Genomic DNA, 10391 nt, shown 5'->3' with positions numbered 1-10391 from the left:
CCCTGCAGAGCTGTTCTGTACGGACCTGGTCCTTCGCGGAGCATTGCTGTGTCTCATCAGCCAAGGTACGTGTACGAGCTAGGAGATGCTGTGTTTGTCCACAGAGAGGCCATGCCCTGCAGCTGGAGGCAGGCTGGGCTCATCTTCAAAACTTGGGGAAATGCAGCTGCTGCTCCTTTCTGGACGCAGATGCCACGGTCCATGCCCGGACCGTGTGGGCAGGGTTGTGGAGCTGGGTCTATGTGGGGTGGGGGGCACAGGTCTCACCCGGCTCTGCACTGGTCAGCACATCATGAAGGATGCTGCATCGTGCCTGTGGCATGGGGCTGGGGGCTGTGCTGCAGGAAACGTGCCCTCTGCCTCCTCACAGCACACCTCGCAGGGGTCAGATCACACTTCATTTGGTGTTGATGAAGTTGTGAGCACCCCAGCATCTGAAGCTGCACTGTCCTTCCTGTCACCTCTCAGGACCAAATGCAGCTTTTTTCCTCCTTCCCAGGTCTGTTTCCCACCAGCACAGCCATGCTGAGCACGGCAGTGCAGCTCTCAGTCCTGCTCGGTCTCCTCGGCTTGGGGTACGCACAGATGTTCCACATGGGACCATGCCCAGACCCACCAGTGCAGCAGGACTTCGATATCAACAAGGTGTGAAGTTATTCTAAAGCCTCACAGCAGGCAGTGAGGGGGTTTGGGTGGCACAGGAGCAGTGGCACAGTGCTCAGATATGGGTCGGTGGTGACTTGGATGCCCAATGGCAGCGGTGATACCGGTGCCCTGCTCCTGGTCCAACCCAGCCCTGTGCAGGAGGAGCCACCCTGCTGCAGTGCCTGTGGCTCACATAAACCCAGTGGGCTCAGCCGTTCCACCTCCAGTCCTTGTGCTCCAAGCTTCTCTCTTGACTTTCTTTTCTCAGTATTTGGGAAAATGGTACGAGATAGAAAAGCTGCCCTCAAATTTCGAGAAAGGAAGCTGTGTCCAGGCAAACTACTCTCTGAAGGAGAACGGGAAGTTTAAAGTGATCAACAAGGAGATGCTGTAAGTGCCGGTGTGCAGGCCATGCCTGTATTGGTGAGGCTTCCACCACCCCTCTTCCTATCCTAGGGGGTGATTTTTCTCCACATCCCCTGTTTCTGGCTGCTGGGGGAGGAACAAACACAGATGTTGATGTATCAGGCTCTGTGCTAGCCCTGGTGCCATGGAGTGACAGTGGCAGGAGGAGCGCGTGAGCAAGCAGGGGGGATGCGCCGTCCCCTCGGTCCCTGGCATGGCATGGGGACTTTGTTCTGCCTCACAAGAACAACAGCGTGGCACCAGGCACCTTGTGGCCGGCAGGGAGCTGTGCCCATGATGCTCTCTGGCTGCACCGCATTGTCCCTGCAGCTCCCACTCTGGCAAACAGCTGTGTGCTGTCTGTGGGATGCAGGCGGCGTGCCAATGGGGCCGTGCGCTGCTGTCCTGAACGTTCCTGCCCCACAGGAAAGTGAAACTTTCCTGCCCCACGGGCAGCGTGGAGGTGTTGAGGCATGTGGCGGATAAAGGCAATTATCAGATGGGTGTCCAAGTGGCAGAGCCTGCTGCCAGCAGGGCCGTGCTCAGCACCTGCAGTGGAACAAACCCCAGCTCACCGAGCAGGGGCGGGCCACTGGTGTGCGGAAGAGTGTGCTGACCTGGAAAAAACACAGGTGATTAAACAGAGGTGAACACACAACAAGCAGCAGGGTTTGGCAAGCCCTGGCACATCGCATAAGGTGCTGGGCTCTGCCTGTCCTGCGCAGGGAGGTCTGCATCTTTGGTGTATCCTGGGTGCTGCCGGCCCCCATCCCTGCAGGCCAGCAGCTCCCACAGGCAGTAGGAGGGGTCTGCCCCTGTTGGTAGGCAAGGGTATCTGGAGGGGTAACGTCCTGCCCACCAAGTCAGGAAATTGAAATGTGATTTCAAGCATGGCTGATACGATTTCTTCCGTGTTCTCCTGCCCTTAGTTCCAGTGGCAAAATAAATGAAATTGAAGGAGAAATCATGCACACAGATGTGAAGGAGCCGGCCAAGCTGGGCGTCCGCTTCAACTGGTGTAAGTACTGCTGATGTGAGCGGGCTGAGCTCCCTCGCAGCAGAGGGGCAGAGCCACAGAGTAAGGGCCAGGCCTGCCCTGGGGCCTGGCAGCACAGTGGGGTGAGGGCATGGGGCTCAGAGCAGGCAGGGGCCTGAGGCACATGAGTATGGATAGCATACTGCCAGACGACTGAGCAAGCAAGTTGGGTCATGGTGTTAATTCCCCTGCTACAGCTTCCCATGCAGGGCATTTTTGGGTCCCTCTGGGCAGAGCAAGGAATCCTGATGGGGTTTTGTCAACAAGATCTGCAGTTTCACAGCTCGACAGCAGCAAAAGCGGGGGCAGCTCTAAGTCTGAGCTGTGGCCACCCACTATGCAGGAGTGGCTGCCCCCAGTGTAACCGAGCCTCTCTCCCCAGTTATGCCTTCTGCACCATACTGGGTCATCTCCACTGACTACGAGAACTACTCGCTGGTGTACTCCTGCACCAACATCCTCTGGCTTTTCCACTTTGACTACGCCTGGATTATGTCCCGAACTCCCGACATGCACCCAGACACTGTAGAGCACCTGAAGAGCATGCTCCAGTCCTACAAGATCGACACCGACAAGATGATGCCCACGGATCAGCTCAGCTGCCCCGCCGAGATGTAACTGCTGCCATGCACAGCAGGCCAGCTCTGAACTGGGTCGCTTCCCTTATTAGCCAGTAGTGTTTCTGTGTAAGAGAGCAAAGCAATGATCCCTTCGCTCCCAGTAGTCTGCCAGCCCCGCACTCTGTGTGTCACTCCCGCTGTCGCTGTTCCTCCCAGTCCATCTCACCCCACCTGACTTCTGCAGTGTGGCTGACTGCAAGCTGATGGGGGAAGACAACCAGCAACTGATGTGCAGGCATGGGGCTCTGCTGCTGCCACGGGTCCCACAGCACGTGGGTGCAAAAAGCTGTGAGATGCAGGGGAGACTGATCATGAACCCAGTTTTGGTTCTGATGCTTCTAGGCCTGCTGGGAACACAGGGGACAGTGCTACAGCTGGGGCCAGGCATTTTGAGTGTGCTTTCTCCGCAGGTTGCTGCCACATCTGATCTCCACCCTAAAATTCAGATTTGGTCTTTTGTATTTAAAGCTTGGGAAGTCTCCAAATGCCCAGAACCTTACCACACCTCCTTCCCACGGTCTGCATGTGCCCCCAGCTCCCCCCAGCGAGGCCTTACAGAGCCCCAGGGCCAGCACCTTGTGTTCTCACACACAGCTCATAGTACATAGCTCCTGCCTACAATGTGCCTTGTCCTGCTTCCACAGCTGCCTGCTCAGCACCTCACTCCCGCTGCAGCTCTGTTCCCATAGCACCGAAGCAACTCATTAAAAACAAAACCAAGCATCTGCTCCCGGCCCTGTGTGCCTCCCTGCGGCGCTTCCCAGCCCACTGCAGCCTTCCTGCAGCCCCTGGACTGTGAGGGGCTCGGCCAGCCCTTGCCTCCCACCTTCGCCCCTGGCCCTGGGGGCCCTGGGCTGCACTCCACAGCCGTGTAGGGTTGCATGCAGGTGCCGTGCTCATGCCATCTCCCCTTCACGGCTCTCAGTGCTTCCACCACAATCCCATGGTGCAGGCCAGGCTCTCCCTGCAGCCTCGGGGTAACACGGGGACACGTGGGGATGCAGACAGCCGCATGGCCGCTTCCCACTGGGTGACATCTGGGGGCAGATCACTTCGTTTCTCCCCAGGGGTTCAGTCAGTTCTAAGGCAGCATTCACCCAGCCTGGCGTGGCGTCGCCCTGCCCAGCTCTGAGATGGAGGGGAAAAGGAACGGGACAGAAACGGGATGACAGTGAGCCGTTCCTGCGACAAACCGCACGCGGGCCGTGCGGGCCGTGCCCCACGTGACACCGATCGCCATCCACGACAGGGCACGCGCGCGAGGCCCCACGCGCGTGCCGGAGCCCCGTGCACGCGCAAGAACTCGCCGTCGGCGCACGGCGCCCCACCGCGGTCGCGCAGCAGCACTGCAGGCAGGACAGCGGCGGTCCTCCAACCACCAGGGGGCGCGGCAGCGAAGGCGCAGCGCTACCTGTCCGGCGCCGGCGGATCTGACGCGATGCGGCTCGGGGCGGGCCGAGGCGGGGGCCGGAAGTCGGCAAGCGGCGCGGCCATGGAGGCGCCCTCGGTGCCGGCCGCTTCGGCGGCGGGAGCGTCGGGCCGGGCGCCCATCAAAGGCATCCTGAAGAAGGGCGGCGGCAAGCAGTCCGCGGGAGGCGCGGGGCCTGGGGCCCGGCAGGCCAGCCCGGCCCGCGACGACGACGAGCACGGGTGAGGGCCGCGCCCAAGCCGGCGGGGTGGCGGCGCGGGGCTGAGCGCGCTGTGTCGTGAGGCGGGTCGGAGCGGGGCGCTGCGCGGGGCGCGGGGCGTTGAGGGCAATGAGGGCAATGAGGGCTGAAGCGCAGGAGAGGCCCTGGCGCTCAGCAGGACAGCCTGGAGATGCCGTAACGCTGCAACGTTATTCTGAGCGCCGGCACGCTCCCAGGCTGCTGTATTTATAACGTGGCTTTAGACAGTTTTCTAATCTGAGACCCCGGTATTGCGAGGAGAGGTGAGGAATAATAATGAAATAAAATAAAATGGGCACGTAGTCTTCTTTATAGCATAGTAATTCCTTTTCCCCTTTGGCTGGGCAGTCATTAATACAGTCCGAGTCTGCGAGGTAGGACAGAAAACCTTTGGTTTGCTCTCTTGCCTGCTAAGGGCTCCTGCTTTCCAGGGAGAAAGTATTGCAATGGAAGCCGTGGCATGATGGCTTTGGGAGTGGAATCAGATGTAAGTAAGAATGTGCTACACACAAGTTGTCCCTTTTTAATGTTTTCCTTCTGTTCCCTAGTTTTAATATAAGGACAAGAAACTGACTGACAGCAGGCATAAAGTAAAACTGGCTGTTAGGAGCCTCAGCTTCATTTTTCTGGAGTCTTTTTTCCACCACCCTGTAGGATGAGCAGAAGTTAGAATACAGGCTGCTGAGCTGAGTATGTGGGACAGCTGGTATTGCAGTTAAGTGAGCAGGACTCCATCTTCTGTTGCTTGTTTTCTGATGAGAGTCAATAAATGCATCGTTAGGTTAATTCTGAAACTGCCTTGCAAGTTAAAGCACTCTGTCTAAACCTGGCACATTGCAATAGAAAATTTCCTGAAAAGATCAGAATAGGATATTTAATGTTAGGCTGTGTGCAGCTGTTGTTTTCTGGATGGCAGCTCTTCATTAAAGTGATTTTATTTGGTCAGAAGTAGCAACATTTTGTACTCTGAAAGAATGGCAAGCAGTACTGCAGTTATTTTCCTTTAAGACTAAAAAACGGGTTTATAAATTAACGCCTCTGTTTTCTTAGTGCACGTCTGTCAGCAGCCTCCCTGCTTCTTTCTAGCATTGAAATTCAAATCTGAACGCCTTTAAAAATAGCTGTAGATAAAGGAGCTCATTGTGTCAGCTGTCATCTTTCAAAGTACCGTGTTCAGAAGAGCTCTCGTACTTTCATCGTCATCAGCCTTGTGCTATTGCTAGCGATGGTAATATCCTTAATGAAGGTGTGATTCAAGAGAGAAATTGGTGAAATTGAGACATCACTGGGACAGCATCTGAAGGGCTGAGATGATGGCTTAACGGGAGAGACGTTCTTGGCAAACCAGATAGAAAGTATGTTTTGCCTTCGCACTCCTGTTAGAGTTTCTGTAGGACGTGACATGGCATTGTACAAAGTAGCTGGCTGTATTTTGCTGTTCCTTGGCCCTGTTTGCTGGGTAGTCCTGCAAGTAGCTGTGTTGGAACTGGCAGGAGTGAGGGAGTTAGGAGATGTATTCCTTTGAGTAATGCTGCAGCCTCTGACCTGTTGGCTTGTGGTATTAGAATGAATGATTTAGACATTTGAAGGCGTGAAAGAATACGAACGAATACTTGTGGAATGTTTCATCTTTTAAATCTGATTTTACTAAGGAAGAGTCTGTTTCACATATAGAAATACGAACCTGGTCCTCTGAAGGGATGCAGGAAGTGTTTTGTGGTGATAGTCGTAAGCTTTGTTGTTAATGCTAGGCTGCCATGGCGGTGCATAAGCACGCTGAATTGGAGGCAGCCAAGGGAGGTGTGTGTTTTTAGAGCACTTAGTCACCCTCCCGCGATGCTGTTTTCCACCAAGGGGTGAGATGACATGCTTGTCTCTTTGTTGTTCATGATCATTTTTTTCCCAGCTGAATTTCAAGTTGTGTTCTGGGGTGTGTTCCACAGCCAAGGCTTTTTGTGTTGAAATGTAAGTTTAAACACACGACTGTGAAAAACAGGCCACTAAATTCTCTTTCCATGTTGCATTTGCGAGTTCCTGAATTGCTAGCTGTGGACCATCCAATTTCCAGACTGGTATACGAGGCAGATTGGGTACTGTGCTGTGAACTGGTGCAGGTTACACCTGGGTGTCCTGTGGGCAGCGCAGTGAGCACTAAGGTGTGGGTGGGACTGTCTTCCATCTGTCATATTTCCTCTCTATCTGAGCTTGTCCTTTGTGCCATCATCCAGCTGCTATGGCTAGTAAAAATTCTCACGTGCTCCCTGTAACCATGTGCTTGTGGTATGTTAATCACAGGAGCTTGAAGCAGCTGTTCAGCTGGCGTTGAGACAGTGGTTTTTAGAACCTTCACGAGGCAGGTTTGAGTAGCGGACATTCCTACACTGGAGCTCTTGCTTTGTCATCATGGAGCTCACGACTCTCCACCAAAGCAGGCACTCTGACTCGTGTTCTGTCTGCTCAGCTTGCAATCCTGGTGTTGCAGTTTGCACAAGGTGATTAAATAGATAGGGAACTTCAGATGGGAACTTATGGCATTGGTTAGTTTATGCTGAAGTTATTCAGCTCACAGGTCTGTGGCACATAGGATTCTGCATCAGCTCTTCCACTTCTATTTCTTTTATCCTTTCTTTTCTTTCCGTCGTATTATGGAGAGCTCTCCATGAAGGCTAAGCTTTGTTTGTCTTTGCAATTTTGCATTATCAGTTTTGTTTTACGGATGGCATTCTGCTTAAAAGCAGTAATATTACTGAGGCTGAGTTCAGATGTCAGGTCTGGCAATTTGTTATTGGAGCAGCCTGTACTTAAGTAAAGAGTACATGAGCTACATTCTTTCAGCCAACTGTGCCCCCTACAGGGAATAGAAATCTACAGTGGAATTTGATGCTGTTCTAGAATTACATTTCTTGGTTTAATCTAAGAGAAGGCCACCTCTCCGGAAGGCTGTGTTGATGCTTCAGGAAAAATGTGGAACCTGGTAGGTCCTGTTGACTAAATCTTTCACAGAATGGCTTTGGTTGGGAGGGACCTCAAAGATCTAACACCTGCAGCAGGCTGGTTGCCAGTCACTAAATCAGGCACTGGATCAGGTTGCCCAGGGAACCTTTCAGTGGCTTCTAGACCAGAAGAGCGGGGACTTTTCCACAAGGCAGTTGCTTCCCTTGTGGCTTCCATGTTGTGTCAGTCTGGGTAGGCTTTTGTTTCTACAAATACACATAAAATGATGCATTCTGTGACTAATTGAGGAAATCCTAAATTAAGCAGCATGGCTGGTGGCTGGCTGTATAGAGCACGAAACTCCCTTTGGTTCGTTACAGCAGTGAGTCAGTTCTGTTTTATGGTTCCAATTTAAGATGACAAAGGCAGTATTAACAACCACCTTGTTCAGTCCAATTAGTTTTACTGCAGGAAGTTATCTGTTGGTTGCTGTTGTTTGTGCAGCGGTTCTGCAGACAGTCCTGGCAGCTCACCGAGCTGTGCTGAAGTGGAAGTTGGTTATTTCTTTGCATCAAGTGTTGAGGGCTGTAATGACAGGAAGAATGATTGTTGCAGTGACTTGCAGTGAGCAGCTGGTTAACGGGGCAGTGAGTGGGCAGCACTGGTGGTCTCTTGAAGATGTGCACAGGTACTTGAACGTATCTGTGAGCACTGGTTCATTTAGATACTGTGACTCGTTAGGGAAAGGGAAGTCACAGCGGTGATTTGTCCTGACCCAACAGAAGTGTGCGTGAGGTGGTGCTTAACAACCACCTTTATACTTCAAACTTGCCCCCGTGCCTTAACAGTGCTTTTTTTCCATAGTGTAGAATTGAGGGCAAAAATCACTCTCAGCATTCCTTTTCTATGGCCAAACAGAATGAGCTGATTTTAGGGGATTAAAACAAAACCACTTTGCTTTCTTGTTTCAGTAAAAAATCTCAGAAATGGGACGAAATGAACATCATAGCCACGTACCACCCAGCGGGCAAAGATTATGGCCTGATGAAAATCGATGAGCCGAGTACTCCTTATCACAGGTAGGTTTCTGAATGGCCATCTGGCACGAGGCAGGTGACAGGCTAGTTTTGCAGTGAAGTAGACTTTCTGCCTGACATATTACTGACTGTGCTATCCTACTGAGTATATGCAACATACTTGAATTGATGAAGCTTTTAAGTAAAGGCTTATAGCTACAAGAAGGACCGTCAGTGAAATTTTGGAGGTCTGTGAGTACTGGAAGGTGTACATATCTCTCAGGTTTCACTCATGTAATTGATGTCTCGTTTGTTTTTTATAGTTAGCATCTATGTACTAGAATATAAATTGTCACTCATCAATATTTAAATAGATTTGGAAAGCTTTTAAAGTATTACAGGAGTCTTTTAATTGAGCACTGGAATGTTTTGACTGTTACATCAATTGAATTTATACAACAAACAATTGATAAAGGCTGCTCTCTTTGTTTGCATTCCAAGCATGGTAGGAGAAGATGATGAAGATGCAGTGAGTGATTCGGAATCAAATGAGCCCTTAAGAGCAGATGTGTTGAGTAAGAAGTAAGTATTGTCATAGAAAATGGACTAAATGTTAGGACTGTGTTCTTTTTTATGGGTTGGTTTGCTTTTTGGAAAGGTGTTTCCTTTTTATCTTGATGCCAAGTTTTGGCTGTTGTCAAATGAAGTAGATTTCTGGGTTGATAGTCCCACTGGTACTTAAAATCTTTTGCAGATTGTTAATATAAATAAGTGTAGCAAAAATACTGAACCAAGTTGGTATGAGTGTTCTGAAATTTCATGCATTTTATGCAGTGAAAAACTTGATGGTTCATGACGTTGTATTTTATCTTCATTAGGCTGGCTGCTGCAGCTGAGGGTAAAGGACCCAAGGTTATAGCGAGGCAAGAGGAAAGCAGCGAGGAGGAGGAGGAGGAAGAAGAATTAACACCTGAAGAACGAGGTAGGGATAAGTCAGAGGGGTTTTTTGGGTGGCTTTTTTTTAATTATTATTCATGTTTTTGGTTGGTTTTTGTTGGATTTTTTTTTTTAATACATGCAGTTTCTGCCATTCAGTAGGAAGGATTATTGAGTAAAAAGTACTGCCTAAGAAAGATCTTGTGATTTGGGTACATAGTCTTTGAAGGGTAAGGAAAAGATTAGAAACAAGCAGCTCAGTTGCTCAGTCAGAATTGTTTGGCTTGGGATTTATACGTGAAGAGGAGTTGAACGTAACAGGCATAAGTACAGGAATTCCTCTTAAACCTGGGCTTCCCAAATGGAAAGCTTTTCTCTTTTGGGGCTGAGGAAGTACTTCTTAATTGTATTACTTCTTTACATATGTAATACATATATTATGACTTAATATACTTCAAGTAGATGTAACAATTTAATGAGTACTGCTCCAATTAAGACTCTACTAATTGCTTGCAAATATACAGGTTTGGGTTGGTTGTTGTTGATTTTTTTAATCAGTTATTATTTTCAAAGCTGCTGGATGGATCCAGCAGGATATCAACAATTATTCCTAACAAAATTTTCTCATCTTCAACAGAGCAGTAATGTTACATTGACTTAGAAAACAATAAAGCTAAGTTAAACAATAAAGCTTCTAAGGTTTCAGGTGCATGTCATTTAGCTGGTGCTTCTCATCTTTCCTGGCCCCTGTCTTCAACGTTGAGTGTATAACCTCACAACTCCAGAGGAGGAGAAAAACGGTGTTGGGGTCACCAATAAACAGAGTTTAATTATAAAATCTACTTTGGGAATGTTGGATGTACGAAGCAAAGATAAACTTCAGGCTGCAGGGAAGAGAAGAATATTTTCTTCTACCTGTGTTAGACAGGTGTATCTCTTATAACTAGCTTTTGATGGCTGGCCAGGAGCCGTGTTGGACGTGTGCAGAAGTTGATTTTCTGTTCCACCAGTATGTCTTGGTTTGCCATTCAGTTTCCTTAGAAACAAGGTTTGTGAAACTCCAGAATTTTTTCCACCGTTACCACTTGCTTCTCTTGATTCCGACTTCCTCGTGCTTGCAGGCTGTTCTTTT

General features: G+C 50.0%; 2 protein-coding genes across 4 annotated transcripts in view; both read left to right on the top strand.

The window, feature by feature from the left end:
• On the top strand, positions 1 to 3427 carry APOD (apolipoprotein D). The gene is made up of 5 exons (XM_042820941.1): positions 1 to 65; positions 500 to 645; positions 914 to 1035; positions 1980 to 2068; positions 2469 to 3427. Exons 2-5 carry the CDS (start codon positions 523 to 525, stop codon positions 2702 to 2704), a joined length of 570 nt encoding a protein of 189 aa, XP_042676875.1. The 5' UTR covers positions 1 to 65; positions 500 to 522; the 3' UTR covers positions 2705 to 3427.
• Positions 3428 to 4198: 771 nt separating this feature from the next.
• Positions 4199 to 10391, top strand: part of PPP1R2 (protein phosphatase 1 regulatory inhibitor subunit 2) — a 12192-nt gene continuing 5999 nt past the window's right edge. For all 3 annotated transcript variants that reach the window (XR_006169198.1, XM_042821011.1, XM_042821012.1), the window contains exons 1-4: positions 4199 to 4356; positions 8279 to 8386; positions 8825 to 8905; positions 9202 to 9305. Coding sequence is in view for 2 of the 3 variants with exons in the window: in XM_042821011.1 (XP_042676945.1) it covers positions 4199 to 4356; positions 8279 to 8386; positions 8825 to 8905; positions 9202 to 9305 (451 nt within the window). In the remaining variant the exon portion in view is untranslated. The remainder of the gene's footprint in view (positions 4357 to 8278; positions 8387 to 8824; positions 8906 to 9201; positions 9306 to 10391) is intronic.

This window comes from Centrocercus urophasianus, unplaced genomic scaffold, assembly GCF_019232065.1.
Source record: "Centrocercus urophasianus isolate 14NV4802_14NV808 unplaced genomic scaffold, USGS_Curo_1.0 seq_19, whole genome shotgun sequence".
NCBI classification, from domain to species: domain Eukaryota; kingdom Metazoa; phylum Chordata; class Aves; order Galliformes; family Phasianidae; genus Centrocercus; species Centrocercus urophasianus.
The sequence above is the reverse complement of the archived record's forward strand: the minus strand, read 5'-3'. Positions and strand labels throughout refer to the sequence as shown.